This window comes from Leptosomus discolor, chromosome 3 (assembly GCF_034619465.1).
Source record: "Leptosomus discolor isolate bLepDis1 chromosome 3, bLepDis1.hap2, whole genome shotgun sequence".
Lineage (NCBI taxonomy): Eukaryota > Metazoa > Chordata > Aves > Leptosomiformes > Leptosomidae > Leptosomus > Leptosomus discolor.
This window is the reverse complement of record NC_141393.1, coordinates 37,671,468-37,697,867: the sequence shown is the minus strand read 5'-3', so window position 1 is coordinate 37,697,867 and position 26,400 is coordinate 37,671,468. Positions and strand designations below refer to the sequence as shown.

The 26,400-nt window shown below is 45.4% G+C and overlaps 3 protein-coding genes across 3 annotated transcripts in view; 2 read left to right on the top strand and 1 right to left on the bottom strand.

Moving 5' to 3' along the window:
- Window positions 1–2,009, top strand: part of PLEKHH1 (pleckstrin homology, MyTH4 and FERM domain containing H1) — a 54,753-nt gene extending 52,744 nt beyond the window's left edge. The window contains exons 27-29 of the mRNA XM_086462664.1: window positions 742–828; window positions 1,374–1,520; window positions 1,833–2,009. Coding sequence (XP_086318790.1) covers window positions 742–828; window positions 1,374–1,520; window positions 1,833–2,009 — 411 coding nt within the window. The remainder of the gene's footprint in view (window positions 1–741; window positions 829–1,373; window positions 1,521–1,832) is intronic.
- A 5,558-nt stretch (window positions 2,010–7,567) lies between these two features.
- Window positions 7,568–13,670, bottom strand: PIGH (phosphatidylinositol glycan anchor biosynthesis class H). Its single transcript, XM_086463370.1, has 4 exons — window positions 13,494–13,670; window positions 10,525–10,734; window positions 9,812–9,895; window positions 7,568–7,676 (listed from the first exon to the last, which is right to left on the bottom strand). The coding sequence occupies exons 1-4, from the start codon at window positions 13,668–13,670 to the stop codon at window positions 7,575–7,577; spliced, it is 573 nt and encodes a 190-aa protein (XP_086319496.1). The 3' UTR covers window positions 7,568–7,574.
- Window positions 13,671–16,266: 2,596 nt separating this feature from the next.
- Window positions 16,267–26,400, top strand: part of ARG2 (arginase 2) — a 21,467-nt gene continuing 11,333 nt past the window's right edge. The window contains exons 1-2 of the mRNA XM_086461979.1: window positions 16,267–16,383; window positions 16,520–16,592. Coding sequence (XP_086318105.1) covers window positions 16,267–16,383; window positions 16,520–16,592 — 190 coding nt within the window. The remainder of the gene's footprint in view (window positions 16,384–16,519; window positions 16,593–26,400) is intronic.

Genomic DNA, 26,400 nt, shown 5'->3' with positions numbered 1-26,400 from the left:
AAAGCCTAAGGATGAAAGGGATCTCTTGAGTAAATACACAAGTTTTTGAAAAGACAATTATTTCCACTGTCAGGAGTAAAAGCAAAAGAGGTTACTGGTATTTGAGGTTACTGATACTGAAGAATCACAATATAGAATAGCTCCACCCAGAGTTTAAATAATGTTGATATTTTTGACTTACTTTATAACTTTCCAATAGTTAAACAGCAAAGCCTATGGCATTAGTCATGCAATAGTGGACTCCCAGGAAAGAATCATGTCATTAGCCACAACAACACATAACTCATCTTTAACAGATAATTGATGCACGTTTGTCAACATCTGTAAAAAAGAAAATTGTATTGATGCAATGGTACTGGATGCACCGGTATTGTAGAAACCAACAGGCTTCACTGCCTGCCTGACTGATGAGAGTAGTATAAGCAGCAGAGCAGTACTGCTGTTTTGTTGCTCTGTCCTAGAAGCTCCTTCACTTTTAACTACACTGATGGAATTTAATTAATCTCAAAGCCTTTGTTATCATTGCATCTCTTGGGCCACTAGTCCCAAAATTCTGTGTAAATCTGAAAATGTTATCCCAGATTTTGATAAAAGTCCTCTTAAAAATCAAACCATGTCAGACCAGTAAGCCTGTAGGATTCTCTCATCTTCTCTTTATCCTTAAACCCCAAGATATGTGTCAGAAGCATCTTTGTGTTGTGGTCAAGGAATATTTAAATTAATAGTTTTCTTTTTCTCTAGCCTATTTTGCCTTCCTCGCTGGAGGACTGTCCAGTCTGGATAGCTGTGAATGAAGATGGTATCAGCATACTGGATTATAACACTATGGTATGGTGAGGAACACTGTTTAAGAAAAATAACTTTCCTCCCATAGAAGGGTGTTCCCGAGTCCACTTCAAGTTACTAAAAGTTTGTCTTTAACTTCAAATGGATTCAGTAGTTAATATGTAGAAGTCAGAGATGAGGGAAGTCAGTGCCATGTTTGAATGCTACATAAACAAAGGAAAATTACCGCTACAGTGTAAGGTAGGGTTTCATGAAACAGCTAACAGCCTCTTCGGTGGGTAGCAAACATGCTCATGGGTCTTGCAAGATCTCAGTGGTATGTGCTTTACTACCACCCTCTGGGAAATAACAAAGTTTGGACTATTGCTCTGGAGCAGTGAGGCATTGAGCAAGCTAGGAGAAAACTAGAAATGCAGTTCTCACTTGAGCTTTCTCTGCCAGCTGTTACCTATAGAGCCAGTTACCTATACTGCCTGTTACTGCTGGAGACCTGGTGTTCTTGCAGTAAGTAGCAAATATATGAGTTTAAGGTGGCTGGTTTTTCTTTCACAAAACTATGACTCTTTCACACTTTCTGTTGTCTGCAGCACTTGAAGATCTCTTACCCATACTCCTCTGTGCTGACCTTTGGAGGCTGTCGAGATGACTTCATGATTGTAGTCGGTCAAATGAAAGAAAGGAGTTCTGGAAAAAACAGCACTGAAAAACTCCTTTTCACAATGGCAATTCCAAAGGTAATTACAAAATGAACAATGAGTTTCTTTCCAGCTGGCAGCATCACAGCTGGGCATTCTGTACAAGCCCTGGGGACTGGTACTTGTGGCTGCTGCACTAGCTACATACATTCGATAAATCCCTTGTAAGCTGGAACCTTTAACCAAGGGACTTACTCTACCTAACTCTTGAAAAGAGACCTTCATTTCAAAAGTGAAAAATTCCATTTGAGAAAGCCATTTGCCAAAGTTATGCAGTCAATAAGTTCTAAAAATCAAAGGGCACTCTTACCTCTAAATGACTTACAGTTAATCATTTTCTTTTTTCCCTAGATTGTTGAAGCAACACTTCTTATTGCCAGCTATATTAACTACCGCTCCACACCTTCACTCCTATCTTCTACACAGACCTCCCAAAGCAAAACACCTGCTAACAAGCTCTGGGAGACTGAAAGTCGGTGCTTTTTTCCTTCTGTGCCCCGAAGCACTAAAGGGCCCACCCTGCTCTGAGGGCTCATTCCAAACGACTTTGGAGGATTTTGGGGTTGTTTGGGCTTTTTTTGGGGGGGAGGGGGTGTTTTGTTTTGGGTTGTTGGTTTTGGGGTTGTTTGTGTGTTGGTTTTTTTTTTTTTTTTTGCACTGCTCTGTACTGAATTGCAGACTGCTATGATTTTGCTGGTTACACACCTTACTTGAATGCAGGGCTTTGATTCTTCTTCCATAATAATAGACAAAGTTCCTTAGTGTGGGTAGAGGCAGTGTCCTTTCTCTTAAAAAAAAAAAAAAAAAAAAAAAAAATATTTCTGGGGACTGTGCAGGAGTTTCCTTTCCATGCCACACTCCATCCAAAGTACCATGCCTCAGGTCATTTGCCTGCACAGTGCTCCAGTCACATTACATCTGCTCTCTTTCCTTGCACCCATTCTTCATCTGTCTCCTGATCTTACTGCTTTGCTCACAAGCACATACGTTTTCTTTGATCCTTCCCATTTTCAGCTTTGCACCTGCCTTTAGATCACTGCACACCCTATGTCTGGAATCTCAGTCCAGCTTTTAAAACTCCTAGTGACCTCTTTAACATATTGTCATTATTTCCAATAATCTTCTGTTGGCATCAATCCCTAACTTGCTCACTTTTTACTCGACTTGGACTGTGACCTCTGCAAGGCAGCTTTGAGTGGCATATAGGACTGAATCTGACTGCAGCAGGCCGAGCACACAGTCCTATTAAAAGTAAAAACCAGGTGGTAACGGCTACTGTGGCATGTGGTATGGACCCTCTGCAAGGATGCATCCTGTTGCCTGCATACACTGCCTGTATTAGGAGCTGCATCATAAATGAGCTCTGCACTGAAGAGGCTGTTACCAGTGTGGAAAGATTAACAGGACTCAGTCTGATTGGGCAGTTTAGACATAACTTCAGCTCTGTGCTCTGGCTGCGAATAGCCATAGTATCAAAGTTTTTACCGCTGTTTAAATTCAATGTTGCTGCTCCCAGAACTATTAAGATAGTCTTTGTGGAGAGACTATAATAGTTTTTATGTAACTGCTTAACACAACCGAGAGGACATTTAATTTTCCCTAGAGCTATACTGACTCCTCCCTGAAACTGATGCTACAAATGAAAGACAGAAACTTTCCAAGTCCTTACTCCAGATGTGAAAGAACAAAGCTGCTATTGAGAAGGAACAGGAACTAAACTGACAAGAATAATTCTGATGCAAGTCAAGGGTAGTTCCGGAACTGAAATAGGGAGTATAGAGTAAGAGTTCAGCAGACTTCAAGAGTATTTTCAACTTTAAATGAAGGTGGAAACCCAGTGGCTTTGCATGTTGCGGACTCGGAACAACTGGGACTGGAACAGTGTTAGACGATGCCCTTGCTCCTACAGGACTGATGCGTTTTGGGAGTTGACGTTGTTCTACGCAATAGATGAACATTAGATCTCTGCTGCAGGGCTGAATGGGTCATGTGCTCCACTGTCAGCAAGCATTTTCAAAACTGTTAATCACTGTTGTAGATGTTTCAGGATGTGTTTGAAACTGCACACAACCTCAGACAAAGGAAGACAAGGCAACAAATTTCGTACTTCTTTCAGCAACTGGAACAGATCTTCCCAAACTCCCAAACCATCTCTGCCTTTCAAACTCCTGCTTCCTTCATGCTACCATAGCAAAGAGGAGGTAGTCAGCAAATGTGTACTTACTTATTGTTCTTCTGGCTTTCCTAAAGAATGTGTTGGTTTGGGTGATTTTTTTCTCTCTTTCAAATCTCATTATGATTGAGAAGGTTAATGGATTTTAAACAAATAAAAGAAAAATAGCAATTCTTATTGAAAAATCTAAATCTACCAGGCTTGAGTTCAGCTATTTTGATAACCATTCTAAAAAAAAACTACCAAAGAGTAACTGCATTTTCAAAAGTACCATGTGCAACTCGATAATAATTATGCATTCATGGGCAACTTTCCCAAATTAAAAGTGTGAATCCAACCATTGGAAAGAATTCAGCAATAGCAAACCAAAGCTATTCACAAATGGACAAACCACCTCTACCCGTGTTTTTCTGCCCTAGTACCTGCCAGCCAACTTTGAAACATCCAACTAATGGACACCAGTGGAGCTGGTACTTCAAGAATTTTTTTGTTTCACGCTTAGGGTGCGTCCAAAGCCACAAATAAGAAGACATAGGACAGACAAAAATTGTTCTAGGCAATCCCTTATCAGCATCCTTCTAACAAAACAACCTCAAACCACCCCATGGTGGGTTATGGAAACAATATGGCAGGCATGAGACAGGAAAAGATCGTATGACCAGAGACCTGATTTGCACGTACTGCGATGTGCCTATTTACTACAAATTTAAGGACTATCCCTTGAAGTTATGAAAAGGGTAGAAGCTTTCTGAGCCAAAAACTATTTTGAGAAGGTATTTAGGTGGTTGTTTTGGGTTTTTTTCCTTTGGTACTTTTAAGTGACTATATATCCTGATAGACTGGTCAGTAGTATGCATTTCCTCTTGTACACACAGAGTGATCTTAGTATAGCTACATCAGTTTGAACACAGAGAGCACTACTCCTCCTCATTCATCACCTGGGCCTAACAATCCTTCCTGTATCTAGAGGTCTGTTTGGCAGCCTGCTCCTTGTATCCCACCAGTAACAAAGCTGCTTCAGAATAAGCTGAGCTGTCACCTGTGCTAGGGATGTTCCAGGCACAAGTGTCTCCTGTTTGCAGTTCAGTGGCTGTACGTACCTTACAGTGCAGACACTCGTGTCTAGAGACTTGTACCAGGGCAAACAGGAAGCAGAGATGTTGAATAAGCAAGAGGTGTCCTGAAAGCTCATTATTTTCTGCCATAATGGCACTTTAAATTGAGAAGCATGGCATACAGAACTTTTTTTTTCTTCATTATTTCTTAAAAATATGCACCAATACTTGAGTATTTCAGGGACCAAACCCACTCTGATGGATGCACATATACCTCCTATTTATAGCTTACTTGACTTCAAACCAACCAACCACCCTGTGTAGATACCTATCTTGTGTGATTCTTTGGTAGAGAAAACAATTTTTATTTTAATCAATGCTTTTGGCAATGACTATTGCTGCAGCATAGAATGTGATGACAAAAGCCTTTTATTTTTTGAACGTCTGTGTGTATGTGAAAGGCTGTCTGGGAGATACTGTGAGATTTCTGTTTGTTCTTAATAAAACACAGTTACCATGAATTTATTATGTTACCATGAGTGTATTATTCTCAGAATGAAAGAAACTGTTTTAAAAGCCAATATGATCTTGACGTAAGCAAAAATAGACAAGGATTGTGTTTGGTAAGTACACATGTACTGGGTGCAAACCCGCCCTAGTCTTGTTTCTCTCTGCTCATCTTCTTTCAGCTTTAGTGGATGGCTGAAGTGCAGTCCCGTGGGCATAGGATGTTTGTCCTTCAAAAGATGGCTAAAACAATCTTCCAGACTTCCTCCTGTGACACAGCTACTTGGTCATTTCTTCAGTGCACATTCTTAGGACTTCATGGGATTTTTACAGCATAGTCAAATCTCCCATCACACTCTTAATCCCAAGACTCTGTCCACTCTGCTGAGATGCAATTTATTTTCTGACACCTTCTCCCCACAGCTCAGTGAATCTTCTGTTGCTGTAGTGCTCCTCAAGGGCCTTGACCATTTCCTCTCCCCATGAAGAAACACTGAGCCCTACATGCCCTGAGCCCTACACAACTTAAGTGTACCACATGGTTCTTAGTCAAAGGCCTCTGCTGCAGTCATTTACACAGTCATACTCCCAGGGCCTGCCACTGCTGTTAATAGCCAATGTCTGCTCCTGTCCCAGCACCTGCCTTTCCCAGTTCTGCCTGGACTTGCAACCAAACGCAGTTTGCATCAGGGTGCAGCTTCACTAACTTCAGAGACCTACCAACTTACGTTAGGGCAGCGCTGCAGTTAAAAATTTGGCCAACTCCAACATTTAATTAGTTATGAGAATCACAACTAAAAAAATTAAGTAACATAAACAATATTAAGCAGTGGCATGTCCCTAATCTGCTGCCTTTCGCTTGGACCACCAGAATACTTCCTGTGACATGAGCTAACTTGTGTCTTTGAAACTTCATGGCACTGTGACAAAAAAATGAATCGCCTTATCTCTACCATGTTGCATGATGGTATGTTGCCATGTTTTAATGACAGATTATGTAGACGAGCATAGTACAGCATTGTATGCAAATTGAGCGTGACCCCGTGGCTCCTGCCAACTTGCTGGTTTAGCTCTTGACATTTCAATTATCTCAGTTACCTTACTAAAGAGTCATGGGGAAGGAAAAAAAAGAGAGAGAGAGAAAAATACCAGTTAAAGGTTACAGTAACTTTTTGCTTGTCAACAAAGCAGAACTTCCCAACCTTAAGTTACTCCCGAGAGCACAGATCAGTAAAACTTTATTCACACAGTCATTACCATCATTTTCAAAAACACATTTTCCTGATGTTCTCAGAGTAATTGCTGTGGCCCTTTTAACACTACATCTTTTCCATGTCCTGTGCCATCATGCCCCTGCCCCATTCAGTGATGGGTCCACATTTTCCCTGTCTTCCCTTTGCTACTTATGTACGTATAGAAGCCCTTCCTGTTGCCTTTGACATCCCTCAACAGATTCAACTCCAGGTGCGCTTTTGGCTTTCCTAACCGCATCTCAGACAGTGTTGCTGTACTCCTCCCAGGTTACCTGTCCCTGCTTCCACCTTCTGTAGACTTCCTTTTTGTGTTTGAGTCTTTCCAGGAGCATCTTGTTCATCCATGCAGGCTTCCTGGCATTTTCGCTTGACTTCCTGCTCATTGGGATGGACTGATCCTGAGCTTAGTTAGAGGAGGTGATCCTTGACTATCAATCAGCTTTCTTGGATCCCTCTTCCCTCTAGGGCCCCGTCCCATGGGACCCTTTCAAGCAGATCCCTGAAGAAGTCAAAGTTCTATGTTTGTTTCATTAAACATAATTGAATGCAACAGTATATTTTCATTTTCTGTTATTTTCTTTCTGAAATTCTCCTGTGGATCAGGAAGTTACTATCCCAGCCCACATATCAGCTTTGCTATTTAGAGTGCTATATGCTTTTTTCAAACAAAGGGTTAAACAGAAACAAACAAAAAAAAATCTTATTTTTGGCAGTCCAGCCAAGGTTACATTAGGAGTTTATCATAATTTTCAGATCCACAAAAGAGCAAACATTTGGTACATGTTCTTGCCTCCCTTTGTCCTATTTCCCCATAATTATTTTCTGGAGAGGCAAGATAAAACCGTTTCTCTCTGAATCTAAAACGTTCTGCTCACCTGTCTTCATAGCAGAGGATTTCAAGATTCACTTCTGTGCTTGAGCTAACATTTTCTGCAACAACTCTGTGAGTCTGTGCAGGCCTTTAGCCCTAACATCGCTGTACTGCTGCACCACTTTCTACTCATCTAATTAAAAAAAGGCATGGAGCAGTTTCGCTTGCTTTGCCATGTGTCTCTCCAAGTCTTGCTGCAAGTTTGCTGCCTTGATTTTTTTTTTTTTTTTACTATTATTTTATTCCACTTGACTGTGGAGCTGTCTTCCTCTGCTCCAGGATTTCTTGACAACTTTTGTATACTTCTATCAAGCAGTCCAGACGTGGCTTGGAGCTCTAGAATTTAAGTCAAACAACAGAGAATCAGGCTCTGAACTGGCTGTAAAAGAGTTGGAAAGCTTTATCTTCCCACTAGTGAGATTGTCAGGCAGAGAAAGGAATATGGAGACAGCTGACACAAAGCTGACTGTCACAAGCATGCCTGTATAAGGAAGGCAACAGCAAGATAGCTGTAGTTGATTAGCTTTCTCACATTAAGTCGATGGAGAATAGATTTCCCTTTTACATGTTTGTTGAGGAGTAATGCACCAGACTCCAGGAGGCATTTGATGTAAGCTGGTGATACAGGAATGCAAAGCCATTCCATAAGCCATACCTGCTCTGTGGTGAAAAATGTCATTAAAGCTGTCAGGTCAAAACATGCACCACCATTCCGCAGTTAGCCTGAATCTCTCACCAAATCAGAAATCCTCTCCTTTCTCAGCTCACAGCGACAGCACAGAAGAACATCCACACCTCCCAACCCATTCACCTGTTTGGCCATACTCCTTCTAGAGACCTACCAAACAGCAGATTTCCATACGCTAATCCACCACCCTAGAAGATCTTCACCCTGAAAAATCTACCTTCAGGACAGGGAATTTAGACACCTGGCCCTTGGCCTCTGCTAGGACTGTCAACAAAAGGCCCAGGGAAGGTTAGCTGCGAACATCAATTCGTTTCACACAAACAGCGAACGGTGGTCAAAGTATAATGATATGCCAACACTTCCAACCTGGACCAGATTAAAACCAGCAAGGAGGTGAAAGTTTCCCGATCCCACAGTCCCTATCGTCCCATGACTTTTGAGCTCCCAAACAGCATTACTGTGTAAAGTCCATCAAACGCCTCTCCTTGCAATCTCCTTACTTAAGAGAACGATAGGTCAATTCAGCGCATAAGTGCTCCTGGGCTCAGTGACTCGGTAAATTGTATTTTTGAAGGTTGACATAACTTAGAGGAACCCAATGAAGGACACGCAATGAAGTTACTAATTACTGCTCCTTCAAAACTAAGTAACGTACCAACTTGCACGTTAAAGTGAGAACTGCTGATGGGTACTGAACTGCAAACTGACACAGCTCTTTCTGTACCTCCTTTGCTGGTGGCGTCAACTCTGCTAATACTAAGATATTTCTGTGAAAATAAAACTGTTCAGAGTTGAGCTAGAAAAAAAAAGAAAAGAGAAACTACACAAATGTCAGGCAACCCCTTTGAAACTGTAAAGGAACATGTGCAACTAAAACCAAGTTCCTGATTGTAGCTCTCCACAAGTCGTCTCTTGTTGATTTCCAGTAAATCCATTTTTTTCTCTTGACTATGTGTGAAATAATTAAGTTATATTATTGTTAATAGACGTCTTTACAATTGTGGGACTGAGTTAGCAGCAAGTGTCAATGGAATAGTCTATTTATGCCCATAAGTATTTCGCTGAAGACTAACTGTATCCAGTCATAAATTGGATGTGGACTAGAAAATGATGGTCACTGGCAGCAGATGATTTCAGGACAGAGAGGGGTATAAACCTCAGCAGTCTAAGATGTGAGGTACCTCTGTACTGCTTACCACCACTCCAGGATCAGGGCATCGTCGTGTTAGGCATGTACATGCAGAAAGAAAATCCATTCCAAAAATGGGATTACGAACAGTCAGAACAAGGTAGCAAGAGAAGAGAAAGGGGAGACAGGGTAGTGGTAAAGCAAACAAGTTATTATACATTAAGCAAATGGCTCCCAGCTTGTACTGTGATCTTTGTCAATGGGTGAGACAGGGAAAGTCAGTCTGATGCCAAGGAGGTTTTTATGAGCAGTTCTGGCACACAGAGCTGACAGAAAATCAGCTGCAGCACAGCACCATAGTTACGATGGTAACACCGAGCATAAGACTACACGGAGAGCTGTATGAGTCCTTGGTACCCTGTGTGAGCCAAAGACTTCCTGGCTGGGTTTGGATTGACACAGCTCCATGTTCTCTGAAGGGAGAGCAACTGAAAAAACCATCCCCGGTACGTAGTGCTCTGAGAGTTCCAATACCACCCACCCTGCAGGCCCAGTCTGGGAAAGGCAACAGTGATCAGCTACCTGTAGTGGACTAAAGACACACTTAGATAACCAGCACGCACAAACGTTTCTCCACCATTCAGTCAAGCTTACCTGAAAGAGTGGCACAACCTCAGATACTCCTTGAGGATCTCCAGGGTCCTGGAGGAGGATGCACAGGTAGTAGATAACTTTTTGCTACAAAACAAACAGACAAAATCATCAGGGTTTGAAAATGCTATCCAAGAACCTGGAGTTATTGTAGAAAGAGGATCTGTTTCAACTCATTTGGGCTCAAGGCAAATCACCCCAGGCCACAGTCAATTCTACAAATGTGTATCTATAGCTTTCCTACCTTTACACAGCAAAAAAAAAAAAAATTTACCTGCAATTTTTTCTATTAAATTTTTAACCTGAAAAGAACACACATATGCTGGAAGGGTAAGGTCTGCTCTTCTACAGGAGCTTTGCAGAAAACCCCAGCAATAGGAAAAATCATCTCTTGTGTTGTCTGTCTTATCTCTGTCTTGACTACTTACGGAGTTTGGCATCAGGATTTGTAAGAACAGTACACCACAAAGAACTAAAACCACTAGCTCAGTGTCAGCGGTGTTAACAGAGGGAGAGATTTGGCCTTTTGAGATTATTTGTTTAAAGGTGAGAGAACAGAGAAGAGAATAATGAGAGAAATCTGCAACAAAGCTCCTGACGTCAGTAAAGCTATGGGCGGTGCCGTGTTTCATTGCTCTGGTAAATCACGCTCATGAAAATATAGTGGACGTGAGTGTGCCCACAGACACAGGAGGAGAAAGACTGTGTGTGATTACCATATGGATGGCTTCATTGATAACCACATCCTTCACCTGACCCATCTCGATGAAGGTTGTGCTCTCTTTCCCTGAAGCATAGGAAGAAGTCACCTGAATGCCGAGTGAGCCGATGACCAACAGGGATTCCTGGTCAATCTTCACGAAGTGCAGGTACACGATCAGGCCAATCAGTGTGATGAAGATAGCCGCAGAAAGCACCATGCTGTTCTGTAACACAAGCCGAGCAAAGACAGAGCTCTGGTCTTGCACTTCATTGAACGCAGCGCACTAAAAGACAATGCTAAAGCTACAGTCACAAGGCAGCTTTACTTAGGTGGAGTCCTTTTATTCACCTGGCTGTCTGATACATGCATAATGAGATTTAAATCAGTCTTCACAGTAAGGTCTGAAAGACTTGGGAGCCAAAACTGGAAAGAAAATTCTATTCCCTTTCGAGTTTAGTGCAGAAATCTCAACCAAAACCAGCCAGTTATGACGTATTATATCAATGACAGCGTATTATACAGAGCATAGAATCATATAATCATAGAACAGTTCCGGTTGGAAAAGACCTTCAAGATCATCGAGTCCAACCTTTGTCCTAGCTCTATCAACACCACTAAGCCATGTCCCTAAGTACAACATCTACCCATCTCTTAAACACCTCCAGGGATGGTGACTCCACCACCTCCCTGGGCAGGCTGTTCCAATGCCTGACAACCCTTTCAGTAAAGAAATTCTTCCCAGTACACAGCCTGAACCTCCCCTGGTGCAGCTTAAGGCCATTTCCCCTTGTTCTATCGCTTGTTACTAGGGAGAAGAGACAGATCCCGCCTCAGTACCACCTGCTTTCAGGTAGTTGTAGAGAGCAATAAGGTCTCCCCTCAGCCTTCTCCTCTCCAGGTTAAACAGCCCCAGATCCCTCAGCCATTCCTCATATGAGACATATCACAGCTTGGTAGCCTGCCTGTGTACTCTCCAGAGCCTCAATGTCCTTCTTGTAGTGAGGGGCCCAAAACTGCACACAGTACTCGAGGTGTGGCCTCCCCAGTGCCAAGTACAGGGGCACGATCACCTCCCTACTCCTGCTGGCCACACTGTTTCTGATACAGGCCAGGATAGTGTTGGCCTTCTTGGCCACCTGAGCACACTGCTGGCTCATGTTCAGCTGGCTGTCGACCAGCACCCCCAGGTCCTTTTCTGCTGGGCAGCTTTCCAGCCACTCGTCCCCAAGCCTGTAGTGCTGCATGGGGTTGTTGTGACCCAAGTGCAGGACACAGCACTTGGCCTTATTGAAACTCAGGTGTCTATAGAGATGATGTCACTGACAGAGATGTGTCGTGAAATGTTTGCTAGAACTGAGGGTGGAGTCTCAGAGGGGAAGAAAAATTTCTAGGAAAAATCCCTGGCCTCGTGGTTTTCTTCTTAGGAACTACAAGTCTAAACTTGTTCAAACGCTCATCTCTCTTCCTGCCTTAAATACCAATCTAAAGAACACTTGCTTTCTCCTGCGCTTTGTCTGACAACAAATGTCTTTTGCATGCTGCAACCTCAGGACTGCTTTTACATAAAATAACATTTTAACTGATGAAACTATAGGGAAGAGCAAGTCATCTGAAGACCTGGTAATAAATCCTAAAGCCCTGCAACCTACAAGCTATTTCCGGGACATGTTTTAAAGAGCTCCAACGCACATACCCATGAATCTAAGTTAGACACTTCCTAAAGGACCAGAACTGCACGGCCCTACCCCTCAAGCTGGGCCTGTACCACCATGTGAGGTAAAGAAGGCGTGGCCATACTCAAACCAAAAGGATACAGGACTTCTCTGAAAGTTTGTCATCATGGAAAAAAAAACAATCCACACAGAGAGAGGCCCTCAGATCTGGTTTCCTGGCAGGAAGGAAGGATTGCAGTCCCTTGTGTACAAGCTGCAGAAGCGCGTGTAAAACGAAGCAGGAGGCCAGCGGGTGGTAACCACTGGCTGAGGTGTTTGCTTTTGGAAAAAATAACTCCCACACAGCTGCCCTTCCCGCTAGAGGAACGTGAATCATCTTTCATATCAGGAACCTGCCAACTGTTGCAATCTCCATCTTAATTTCTTGGGAAAGATTATTGAAAAAATTGAAGTGCAACAATCATAGTATTGGTTACAGGGACCAGCCTTTTTGGTTGAGCTACTGACTTCAATCTGCAGATAACTGGTCCGAGTCTACAAGTTGATCCTTCCTTGCAAGTATGGGTCACAGATCAGATATCTAAACTAATACTTTTGGATTGATCAGCAGTTTTTGAAATCTGTACTGCCAAGGTCTTACTGCCTCAGCTGTGAAACACGAGCAAGTAGATGACATTCATCGTGCAGCACTCTCTTGAGTCACTCAGGAAAGTCCCTTTGGGGATTACCACTCACTCACCTTCTTCAACATATCCTTTATTCCAGATTCCCACAACTCATCTCTCCAAGTAAGCATCTGTTATTTGGACTTGCACGAAAGCACTAGGCATCACTCAACACCCCTACGAACATCTACCCCCACCTGGCAAGAGGCTACAAACCAATGGAGGCATCTGAGACGCCACCAGGAGCACCTGGGCCGCAGCTAGCTGGCCAGCACGGTGCGCTCGTCGTCCCCACGACCTACCACCCCGGCGCTCCCAGAGCATGGAGGAGGCCCGGGGTACACGGGGATCGCCTTTCCACCGGCTCTGGCCGCCCTCCTGGGCCCGCATTGCCCATGTCCCAGGAACAGCTCGGCAAAGGCCAGCGGGCGCTGGGGACACACGCTGCCGCCGAGCCTCTCGGGTGGCGACCACAGCCCCCCCGTTACCTCCCGGGATTTCAGCGGGACACAGGCTCAGGGCCGCAGCCGGCTCAGCGCCCGGTCCCCGCGTCACCCCCCGGCGTTTGAGCCGCGGAGGGGTCTGAGGGGCGGCGGGAAGGGGGGAGGAGGCCGGTGCCCCGCGGCCCGGGGAGTGTCCGGTACCTCGGTGAGCACGAAGAGCCCGTAGGCCGCCAGCCAGACGGCGGAGGTGACGGCGCTAAGCGAGCGGAGCTGCAGGCGGGGGCAGCGCACGGCCAGCTCCCGGCAGGAGGCGCTGTGCTGGCGGCGCCGCAGCGCCAGGGGCGCCCCCGACGCCGAGCGGTACCGCCGCTCCTCCATCCCGCTGCCCCGGAACCACCGAGAGGCAGCCTGGAGCGGCCCGCCCGGGGACGGCGCACTTCCGGCGCTCCACTCGCTGCGGGGAGGGCGGGGTGGTGTGGGCCGGTGGGCCGGTGTCCCGCCCCCCCCAGCATGCGCGCTCGCGGGGCGCGTGGGCGCCTCGTAGGAGCGGCACATGCGCGCAGGGCACGAGGCCGTCGCTGCGGCTGCTGCTGCCGCCGGGCCTCCCGTCCCGGGATCCGGCCCCGGCTCCGCGGCGGAGAGCCCGTGGGGTTAGGGCGGCCGTGCGGGAGGAGCCGCAGCTGAGGTGAGCTCGGGGGGAGCGCTTCAAGCCTGGCTCGCCCCTGCCAGATGGCCTCCCCCCGGCAGCGAGGGTGCCGCCGCGGGGCGCGGCCCTGCTCGGTCCGGGGCGGTGCCGCTGTGTGGGTTCGCGTGGTCCAACCTCGCCGGGCGCCTGCCCTGCCCCCCGATCGGCGGGGGGGGGGGGGGCTGCTGCGGTTTGCAGATGTGGATAATTCGCTGTCGTTTCCTCTGGGTCTTTAATAGCAGTTTTAAACGGGGCAGGCTTGAGTGGTGTTGCCGTCATGAAAAGAGACAGAATTTTTTCCCCGTTTGTATCTTTCTGTCTGTACAGTCCTGTATTACAAGCTCTTTTGTTTTTTTTTTTCAAACTTTAAAGCAGTGCTTTCTGGTTCCTTGTCGTCTTAAGTACCGAATAAATGGGAGACTCGGCTTTGTGTACGGAGACTTCATGGGCCTTTGTGCGGCGCTCTCTTTAGTTCTCAGTTACGACTTCGCGTGACTTGCCCGGCAGCGACATAAAGCTGCAGCTCTGTCATTTCCAACCCATCATTCCAACTCTTTTTATTTGTTCCCGCTCTCCAGCAGTCCTGGAGCACATCCGTTAGCTGTAATTGCAGACACCACCTCTCTGTGAGCCATTTACTTCACTCATGGTATTTTCAGCGCCCTGGGGTAGGTACTACATGTATAAACCTGTTAACTTGTTCCTGTAAGTGCAGCAAAGGAGGCTGCAATGGGTGTGAAAAACCAAGGGGTGTCAAAAGATCACTGCCAAGGTCTTTGCTTGGCCTAGCGCACCGGTGGCAGACTCAGGCAGTGTGTCCAGGATCTCGCCGTGACAGGAGAGCTGAGGTGGGGGATGGGCTGGAGCGCTGAAGAGAGAAGGTGAGCTGGCCTGGAGAGACAAAAATAGAGGCAGACAAGGAAGTGCAGAAACAGAGAAGAAAATGTTGGCGTTAAAAAGAGTTTAGAGATGGAGTGAGAGTGGAAAAACTAAAAAATTGAAACTGGAGTTGCAGGTTTTTTTAAAAGGGAAGAAATGTTTGAAATGGCAGGTGAGAAGGACTGAAGTAAGTAAGTATGAGCTGTGGTATGACAGCCTAGGGACAGGGAGAAGGGAAAGAAAAATCAGAGTAGGGGGTAGAAGAAGAAAAAGCAATGACAAGGTCAGTGACAGGAGGGAAAAGAAGTGTGAGCTCCTGGGGGAGTCGTAATGGTAATTCACATCAACAGGCATGGGAACTCACTGATGCACAGAGGCAAGGAGAGGACTTGGAAATCTTAAGAGCAAAAGCGTGTGTGGATTTTTCGTTGTGTGTTACTGGCAAGCCCCAGTTGAACCATGTTTGGGCCCTGTCATCTCTCTTCTCATGAACACTGCCAGACTTTCTTTCAAATGTGTGTGTAAGGGGTCATGTTGTCATGTCACAGAAAGGAAAGGTGGGGGCATTTACTAGATTTTAACTCGTTTCTTGTCTGTAATCCTCCAAGTGTGCTGTGTACAGGAACAGCAAGAGCTTTCAGAGCTTGTGAACCATCTCAGGCCAAGACACCCTGAGATCAGATACGGGAGGCAGGTGGCTCTTCAATGCGTTATCGAGGTTATCGGGTGGAATGCGCCACCCCGGTTTTCCTTCAGTAAAGCCAAGTAGCAGCGTTCCTGCGAGGAGCTCAGCGCGGCCGGCCGGGGAGCTCTGCCAAGGCGGTGGTGTGCCCACCGGTGGTGCAGTCACAAGTTCCACCGTTTCACGCGGGCCTGGTCTCTCGGAGCAGCTGGAGGGGGAGTGCCTAGGGACGGGGTATTCCCTGAGACCCGCCCCGGGCCTGGCCGGCGCTTCCTGGGGGGCAGGGCAGGGCCGGGCCGGCCGGTGTTGCACCTGCCCCGAGAGACTGCGCGGAGGTGGCCAGGAAGGGACCGGGGGAGGGGGGGGCGGGGCGCTAGCAGCTCTGTTCGCCCCCGGTCAGCGCGGGGGGGGTTGGTGGCCGGGAGTGGAAAAACCCCGGCGAGGAGAAGGAGGAGGAGGAGGAGGAGGAGGAGGAGAGCACCGGGCGCGGCGGGAGCCCCGGGGGCGGGGCGGGGCGTTGGCCGCTGCAGAGGCGCCGCTCCTTCCCGCTCCGCCTCCGCGGGGGGGCGGGACACACCTCCGGCCGCTGGCGCTGCCGTTGGCCGGGCGGCGCGGGGGTGTGAGGGGCGGGGAGGCGGCTGCTGGCCGCGGCGCTGGAGCTCATTAAAAGGAGCGGCGCGGCGGCGAAGGCGGGTGGCATCGTTCGGCGGCTCTGCGGCGCTTGCATCATGGCCCTGCGCAGCAGCTTCGCCCGGCTCCTCCGCAAGCAGGCGGACGCGGGGCTCCAGCTGCCCAAGCAGGCGCACTCCGTGGCGCTGGTGGGAGCCCCGCTCTCCAGGGGGCAGGTGGGCACGGCGGGAGGGCGGGAAGCGGCGCCCTTCGCTCCGCTGAGGAGGTGGCGGGCGGAGCCCCTCGGCTCGGCTCTCGTACCTGGCTGCAGGCAGCGCTGGCTAACGCACCCCCCTTCTCTTTGTCTCGCAGAAACGGCGGGGAGTGGATCACGGCCCCGCTACCCTCCGCGCCGCGGGGCTGGTGGAGCGGCTGGCCGGGCTGGGTGAGGCGCGGCGCCGCGTCGGGGGCTTCGCCGGCGGGGTGGAGGGTGGGTGGGGGGTGGCGGGGACTGCGGGGCTGCCCTCACTTCCCCCTTCCCCTGGCAGGGCATCCCTCCCGCGGCTCGTTTCGGGGGAGCGTGACTCAGCTCGCTTGCTGCGAGCGCGGGGAGAGGGCGGGCGGGGGGAGGTGGCAGCGGCTCATCGCAGTGAACCGGGGAACCCAGGGGGCCACCAGTGTGCGGGGGAGGGGGGGGCGGTGGCGGGGAAGAGCGACGTGTCGCCTCCCAGCCGGTGCGCGCCCGCCGGCGGCCCGATGGGGCTCCCCGGGACAAAGAGCGGCCGGGCCCGCCGGCGCTGCGGCTCCCCAGGGGCAGCCGGGTGTACCCGTCTGTCCTCCGCGTGGGCCCGCTGGGCGCCTCGCTGGCTCCCGCGCTGAGTTAAGAAAGGCCGGGGAAAGGTGAGGCCGGTTAAAGCGTTACCTGCGCTCAGGGCATCCGGCCGGTGATACCCTCGGCCGTGTTCCTCCATTTCTCGCATCATCTGTTTTCTTTTTCCATGTTCATTACCAGCTACTTGGCTTGTTCCTAGAACACTTGCATGCTTTCGAGTGATGGAATTCAGAACTTTCTGGAGAGATCTTCAGTTTTGCGCATCAACTTGTTTGAAGTTTTGCTTTGAAAACACTTTCAAATAGCACTGTGTGAATGGAAAGTTTCTGGTCTTTTTGCTGTTTCCGCTACAGTTACTCAAGCAAGTCCATGCGCTTATTTGTGTTTCAGCTTCCCACATCTATTGATTCTACAAGCTGAGACCTGCAGAAAACTGTATCACAGTTATTAGAAACAGGACCTGAGGGACGGAAGCTTGTAAAGCTGAACTCTGTCTTGGAGAATCTTTAAAAACTGTGACTGAAAACTGTGTGATGGGGATGGATGCAGGGGTGGACCACAGAAAGAACTGTGTTATCTGCTCTATGTGTGAATAGTGTTAGTGGAGTTTGCATGCAGAGGAAAGATAATTGCCTAATAACCCTCTAGCAAATTTATTTTTAGTTATGAGACCTCTTAAAACAGAAGCTATTGTTCTGTGCAGCCCTGTAGGCTTGTCCTGCATATCTTATGATTCACAAGCTGCAAACTCCTGGTTGGCAATCGAATGAGTAGACATTATTTTCTGGCTTGTTTTGTGCAAAGTTGAGATCTATGCCACCCTTGGCAATACTTGAATTCTAAGTAAGCATGACCAACAACCTCTGCAAACAGAATACAGTATGTAAAAGAGGTCTTATATACTGGAATAAAAGCAGGTCTTCTTGACGTTGCTGAGCTTAGAGTTTATTTAAAACTAACAAGTTACCAGGTTTGAAAGTGGGATGTTATTCTAGACAAGACTGTAGGCAGTTTATTTTTATATTGATGACAGAATTTTATACTGGAAGGCTTAGGGTTTTCTTTCAAGTAGTTCAGATCTAACATTTCCATTTTGTAAGAATTCTTTTTTTTAAAAAAAAAAAAACCAACCAACCAAAAACAAACAACCGACCCAAAACCTAGAAAAAACCCATTTGCATGACACCAGCTCACTTCAATAGGAATTTAGAGAAGGTAGAAAGGAGAATACAAGCCTTTTGTTTCTGGACTCCAGTAACAAAAAGCTGTGGGAATAGAAATGAAGCAAGCTAAACTAAAAGTATTTTTCACCTTCCACTTATTTTTTTTCACTGTTTAGTTGCTTGTGGACTGTTTACTCATTAATCAATAATGCACATGGAGATATTTTCTTGCTGTTCCCTTACGATTTTTAAAAGCACTGTGATTTCTTCCCCTGCAGTTTGTTTCCTGTTGCTGACATTCTTTCACTGGGGTAAGGTTGTTTTTTCAGTCTGTGTTGATATTTATTGCTGCTTGAGTCTCTGCAGCTCTCTGGTGAACAGGTTCAGGTGGCACAGGGGTTGTGACAGGTTCTGCTGTGAGGGCTTATACTGGAACAATGACAAGAGAGGAGCTGTGTATCTTGCAAAGGCAATCTGCTTGAGGCTAGGGTGGTGGATTGAGGAGGACACTACCATGGAGCCTTCTGTATTCTGCACGTCTGTTGTTCATGGAAACTTAACAAAGGACTGCTTTTGTATGTGGGCTGTTTATTTTTCTTCCCTGGGCTGGCAGAGTAGCTTTGCCTGTAGTATTGTGGTGATAGTGCCATTGCTTGGCCTCCTGTGGTACACAGAACTGGCAGTAAAACTTTAGCTGCTTTCTTCTTTGTCTCTCTAACGCTATGCGTTTTCTTCTCATACAGTGAAGAAGGCAATGGAGCTGCAGTAGTATTCTCATTATTAACTTGGATATTCTATTTATCTGTTATGTTAGAAGAATTAATAATTTTCATGGCACCTCGTTGCTTGTTTTCCGGGAGCAGGTAAAAAAAGGCTGCCGCAGAACAGGCTTTTCTTTTAAAAAGAAATAACATTTGCGTAAGATATAGGGCTTCTGTTCTCCCACCTGTATTGGCTAATTCTGAAGCACTTGTGTCCATAGGGTCTGTGGGGGGCCAGGGGAGTGGCAGTGGTGGTTGTCACTGGGATGTGAGGGAGGCTATAAACATGGTTTTCCTTGTCACCTCAAGCTTGGAATCAGGCATGAGGCCAGCTGTGGAGTGATGCTTCCCAGTAGGAGAGTGAGGGTGGATTCTGGGCAGTCTGAGGGAGTATAGATGGGGGAAAGGCTGTAATGAAAACTCTGTATTAACAGTAACTCTCAAATAAAATTGCCCTCATTTGCTTCAAGTGGAAGAGATTTCTGGTGATCAGATTCTTCTGTTTGCCTGAAACAGCCAAGTTTAATTTATTAATTTTCCATTTGTATATTAAAATTCAGTTTGACCTGTGTAAAATGAAGATGCTCTGAAGTCTCCTCTAGAATGTAGCATTTGGGTAGTAAGGTGCATGCACTGCCTCTGTTTGTTTTAGTCTTATGTGTATATATATACTTTGTTACTTTGAATATCAAGCAACCACATGGCTTTTCGTGTTTGTATGCCTGAATTAGTGACTTTTGTTGATAGTGGTCAAGCTACATCAGAGAGAGTGAGAACACTAGACCTTTGTTTGCTCCTTTTTCTGCTGTTTTGCATTTTGCTTTCCTTACCTGGTATCTTTGGGAGGGAATTTTATTGTTCCTTTCACCCTATCCTAATTTCTGTTCTTCCATAGTACTACTGCTGTGGCCTGAGCTGCCACGCCATTTTCTATTTTTTGGGGGCATCCCTCCCTTGAAAGAGACTGTGACTATACCTACATGGTATGATAAATTCTTGGCTGCCTAAAACGATGACTGCCTATGAACAGCTTGTTTACGCTTAGGCTGAAATACGAGGAGGGAGCTCGGAGGCAGATGGTATCGCTAGTCTGTACCAGACTGTTGGAGATGAATCTGAGCCGTTAACTTGGCTTTTATTCCCTTGTTAGAAGCAGACAGAACACTGTTAAGTGTTGGTGGTAGCTTGAGGTATGTTCAGGAGCAGAGTCGATGTAGCAGGAGACCAGCTCCCAAGCCAAAACCAGTGGGTGTGCAAGTCTGTAGTAGGGATAATTTAAAATACAACTGACTAAGCCTGTGGGGCTTTTTATGCACCTTTGTGGTGTTTGTCTTTTGGCTTTGCTTCCTCTCCTAAGGGAAACTAAAATATTAACACTTTATCTGGCTCTTCAATCTTGCCAAAGTAAAGTGCTATATGAAAATAGACACCCAGAACTCCCTGGCACAGGGGAGGAAAGGGTACAAAGCTTGTAGGGCCATGTATTGTTCTGGCAGTAAAGAGAAACAGATGCAATATGTGGAGGCTCTTGGACTTTGCGGGGGAAGGAGTGGGGAAGGTAGGTGATGGATGCACTTGACCTAAGCTACAGAAGATGCAAAGTATGAAGCTCTTTAAAGTGAGAATTTCTTGGACCTCTCCAGTTTGAGCAAAGAATCTGATCAAACTTAAATCCAGTGTTGCCTAGTCCTCTTACTTGAAGGAGAGAAGGACCGTTGTCAGATTTTTGTAAGCAATAGATGGCTGTTGTGTTGATTACTGTAGCCCTTGAGGTGACTTAGAGGCTTAGAGCACCTCTCCTGTTGCTAACATGGGAACAACTGTAGTATAAAATTTCTTCCCAAGAACTCATTCTTGTATGTTGACTATTGTTGATTTCCCTCTTTTGTGTTTTTCTTTTTTATTTTTTTTTTGTTTTGTTCCCCCTCCCTTCCTCCTTTATTTAGAGGTGGATGTGGCTAGGTTGGATTTGGTTTGGATTACTCCAGGATGAATTAACAAAGTTTGGATCTGAGCTGCTAGTTTAACAAGTTAGTGGACTGCAGAGACATGTGGCTTACAGACAGAAGTAGAGCTAGACTTGTCAAAGAGAACGACTATTATATTACTACTCTTTAGTTTGACTGGAACAAAGCTCTTTAGTGATAGGATTCAGGAAGTCAGTGTAATGACTCAGAAAGGAGTAACCTCCTCTAAAAGAGGAATGGAGTTGCTAATCCTGTGTGACTGGAGGTACACTCCTGCTTTGCCTAAAATCATTGCACTCCTACTGACATCTGCTGCCAAAAATAGCGATTCAACTTTGCTGTCTCACCAACATTGCTCATGGTTAGTTTCAGTCCTAGCAATAAATCATGAAGCAGCTACTTCTACATATATCTCCTCTTTTTCCACCTAAATCTTCTCGGGTGAAGAGTTTAAGAGGAAGATAAATAGTCTTTCAATATTGCACCAAGGTACACATAATGAAGTACTGGTGTAGGGTCTGGCAGATGTGGACTGGCAAGGGTTACAGCTGCAGCGCTGGGAAAATAATTTTCATCAGCCAGTCCAGTAGATATGTGTTTACAGAGTTGCCTGTATCCCTGAAGACTTTGATAAACTGTACCACTCTGCTTGCCCTATATTTGCATCATAATTGGACTTGCAGACTGTAGTTTGACAAAGATCCATTTATGTTAGAAACAAGATCAGTCAGGGTTTCAATATTCTTGATTTTAGAATCTAGTTTAGCTTTGCACTAGCTCTTACCTCAGTTGTTTCTCTTCAAAGCTCAGTGTATTAAACTTTTTAAGACTTTCTAGTTTAGTAGAGCCAGTCAAATCTCTCTCATCTGTAGAATTCAAGTAAAGTCTAATTTTATTGTATAGATAACATCAAGATCTGTCTTTTTTAGCCTCTTTCCTCACATTTTCTGCCGTTGATAAAGCTGAAATGGGAGACAGACAAAATTCTAAATAACTGCTGGCAGTTTAAGCAGCATGTTTAGCTAAATATCTGCATTGTTGAGATGAGAAATGCTGCTGTTCATGGGTTCTTCCTGATTACATCTGCTGCCAGTACTGTCAAAGCTAAGTCTATTAATTTGCTGGGAACATTCACAGGAAAAAAATTGGTTAGGATATAGCATAAAGATGTTAGCCTAACAGCTAAGTCTTCTGCCCTACAAAGCAGAAATGGGAATGCCCTTTTATTTTACCCGGGCATACCTTCCCTTTTTTACGTGAAACAGAACAGGTAAATGGCATTCCTTTTTCCTTTCTTTCTGTTAGACACAAATGTGCATGAACAGTTCTGTTAAGTGATATCAGTAAAACATGCTTATGTAGTACTACAGCTTAATTCTGGAACAAGCATAAATGACCTCTTTTTATCTATACAGAGACAGACAGCGATCTGAGGGACGCTGCTATTCTGGTTTACCTCTCAAATGTCGGTTAGCCATGATTGGTTAGCTTCAAAGACTAATACTTTGACAAAAATCAAAGCACAGTCAAATGAACTGATCGTAACTGGCATTTGCAGTGAGTCTTTGAAATTATGCCAGTTGTCAGAATGCATCAAGGGCAGGTGCTGCTCTGCTCTGTCAAGGAAGGCAGCCAGGAGCTGACTCTGATAACCCAGCAGGCAGCAGGAGCCCTGCTGAGGCTTTGGAGGAGAGCTGTTTTGGGGAGGCCTCTGCTGAGGCTGCTTCTATGTTGCTTCTTCACGACAGGCCTCATCAGACAGCTTGCCTTGAGCACGGGAGGCTAAGCCCCTGGAAATGGGGGATCGTGCTCTGACAGCAGTTAGGGTTTATCCTTTTGAATGTTGTACCCTTTGATATTTGCATGATTACAACTAGCCTCAGAACTTACTAGAAAAATACCAACAGTGAAAGTACATGGAGTCGGAGCATTCCTTGCAGTAGATCAGTCTGGATTCTCTTCCCTTCCCCACACTGATGGAGGACACCATCTGCTTGCTTTTGCTTTGGAGTGAAAAGCTTTGTGTCAGTCACTGATCCGCTGTTTGTTTGTGTTTTTCCTCTTCCATTTGGCTGGCAGGTATTCCAGGTTGTGCATTATCCATGAAGCTCACTTTAAAAGAAACTGTTGATTTGGGGTAAAGTTCACTTGGTGCTTTAATTGTGATTGTCCCTCATATCAGTTTAGTTCACATATATCTGAAGAATTACACTATGCTGATACAGATTAAGAAGCCTGGACTGATTATTTCTTCCTGATCTTTCAATAAAGGGAGATTAGATTCAAGGACCAAACAGAGCTCTTGAGCGTTTTGCATTTCTTTGATTTTATGGTGATGCCCTGCATCCTTGATATTTTTAGATTATAAAAGTAGTTTTTAATACATGACTTAGCTGAATTTCTGCACACATAAAATTATCTCTGGATTGGAATAAATTCAGAGCACATGCTGGTTTATTTTTTTACCATGAATGGCATTGAATTAGAGGAGTTACTGGGGAGGGTCACAAAGGGAGATGACAGAGGGAAAACTTAGGTAGTAAGTTGGGTTTTGATCTGCTTTATGGTGCACAGAATCTGTTACTACTTTCTCATTTGAAACTTTAATCCTGTCTCTCATGGACCCACCAAGATACCTATGGCAGGTGTGTGCTTATGTGAATATGGTACAGAGGGTTATTTTTGGGTGGAAGGTGGAAATTTCTGTTGCAAAACCACCTGGTGAAAAGCAGGGAATGGGCCACTAAAGTCAGATTAAAAAAAAAAATTATATCTTTCACTTGCATATGAAGTGAGCTGGCCTGATGCTAGCTTCTTGCAGTTGGTAAGAGGGAGGGAAAGAACTTCAGCAGTCTGATATATTCTGCTCTCACCTCCTCTCAAGTGGTACCTGTCTGGGTTAACTAATATACTACTACTTATTTCTGTAACAATCTAAAACACAAGGTGCTTGGTGTTGAGGAGAGCTGTTTCAGTATCATGACTTCCTACAGTTCCCAATCTAAGAACACAAGCAGGCACTTAGAGCTATTTCTGGATTAATCTTATTTGAAGGGAATTGGAACTTGTGCAGGGTGGTTTGGTGGAGTGGCAGACCACAATAGCTCCACCCCTCTCATCTCTGATGCAAGCCACAGTGCAAATATTTCCCAACAGCTGATACTGACGTTTTTGGAGACCTCCTCAGGTCAAGCACACTGGATTTCATAAGACATTAAGGTTATAAACTGTTATCAAAGGGAAATGAGGTGGCTGCTGGATTTGGGGTCAGGAAAAATACTTCTTGTCTCATTTTATGCAAGGGACAACGTGAGACTACAGACTTAGGGCAGCAATTGGAATTGGATTTGCTTTTGGTGTTGTGTGAGCTGAAGCCTTTTAAATAGCTACAGATACAGAAACTTAGTCTAAAATCAGACCTTTCAAAATTCCAAAAGGCAGGGCAGAAATTACTGAGACATGAACTTGCCTTTTAGGAAGTCAAATTTTAGAGCTGGCAGAAACCTGTTGAGCCATCAAATGTCTGTATCTAATAATTTCTTCCAGCAGATACATATTCAGTTTAAAGAGAATTAGACCCTGTGTAATGAACTTCTAGGCAAGAAGGTTATGATTAAACTAGGCTGGTGAAGTCTGTCTCTTGTAGTGGGAACCTTGCTAGCCGAATTTCATATTCATGTAAAACAAAAGTATGCACTTTGTGTAGTTTTATCAAACACACCCCCTTGATAATTCTGAAGGGTTAAAAGTGTCTATAATAGGCTTCAGAATGCACTGGTCATAATGAATTGAGTCACTTGTTTGCTGTTGTGCAACATTTTGACAGTACCGCTGAGAGGATTACAAAGTCTGTACCATAAGCCAGTGGGCTTATACGGAAAAGAAGGATGGTAACAGCTCCTAGCCCTTTGTTCTGTTCACAGGAAGGAAAATGTTGGTTGTCTACATTGTTCATAATACTCATTGCTTCCTGAACAGCCTTTCTGTGTCTGTGGTGGCTCACTAAATGGGCTGTAATCTGAGAAAATGGTTTGCAGGACTGATGCTTTCATGTAAGCAGTTTTATATAACACATAGTATGAAGTAAACTCTAATAACTGGGATTTCCAGATTCCTTTGAAAGTAGTTCAGCAGGGTTTAGAAACCCGGAAGAGGAAAGATTTAATTTTCCCATTCATTTAGTTTTTTTTTTTTTTTTTCCTCTCTAGCTCACAAATACCCAGTGTCAACAGGCAGTGTCAGGAGATCATTTCTATCTCATGTTGCACATGCTTTTGTTCCAATTCCTGTTTGCTGCCTGGGAGAGTTGTTGTGATTGTTACAGCAGCATGCCGTTGGGCAGTGTCAGCAGACGGCCTGGATTTTGGAAGCTGAATCTCCTACTATCAGATTTCTGCTTCTGGCTCTGGTGCAGTATCCTGATAGGGGAGGGTGGGAGGGAGGCTTTCCCTGCTGCTGCCCAGAGGTTTTCCAGTTAAATTCCCCCAGACATAGCAGCCACCTGCTTTTACAGAAGAAAATTTTCTCTAGATCTGTGCAGGGAAGTGACTTTCTATAGTAATTGCTGCCTGCTGTGGGTATTGAATAAACAGCAGTATTTTGCTTCAGATGATAGGAAGTGAACATTACCATTGTCATATAGCTTGTTAAAAGGGCATCTTATGTCGCAGTTACAAGCATCTTTTTGCTGAGTCACAGTGCTAATTAATAGCTTATTTGAAAAGGCATGCAGCAAACTTTATTTTCTTAAATATGTTCTTTGTATGTCTAACTTTTTTCCCCTGAAGTATGTTAGGCTCCCAAGTACGAAAAGTGATGATTTCTCTTACCAGATACAGGTAAATTTCTGGTTCTGGCTGTGCAGGCTGAAGACCCATCCCCTGGTCTGCTGGTCGAATGCCACTGTGACCTTTCCCTGACCTGTTCTGGTCAAAAGAAGTTGACCTAGGAAAGATCTACTGTACAAACTACTTCAAGCTAATTTATTCATTTTTGGCTGAAATGTGCCCCCAGGTAGCTGTGTTGAAACTCTGTCAGAGCGGGGCATTGAACCAGGATTGCACGCCTAAGCTGTAGAAGAGAGATGACTTTGCACACTAACAGGACGACTGCTGTGCATATATGCATCTTATTTATGTAACTATACTGTGTTCGTATTCAGATTGTCACCTTTATCTCCCTCATCTCTTTCAAGGCCCTGTAACAGAAATAGATGAATCGAGCCTGGTTTTTTTAGTTTTCCTCACTTCAAGAAGTGATGATCTCTTGAGCCAGAGTGCTGAGGGAGCTGACTTGTGTGGACTTGGTTGTTATAAATTTTCTGTGCTGTTTATAATTGACTAATGAATCAAACATAATATATTTTTTATTTGAATATTTCTGTTAGAGCTTGAAAGTGGAACAAAAGACTTCTATTGATCATGCTCAATTTCATATTATTTAGTTACTAGCAAAATGTCTGTGGTGTTTAGCCTGTAAGTACTGGACAGTACCGTTTCATTTGAAAGAGCTTCAATCCCTGCTAGACCTG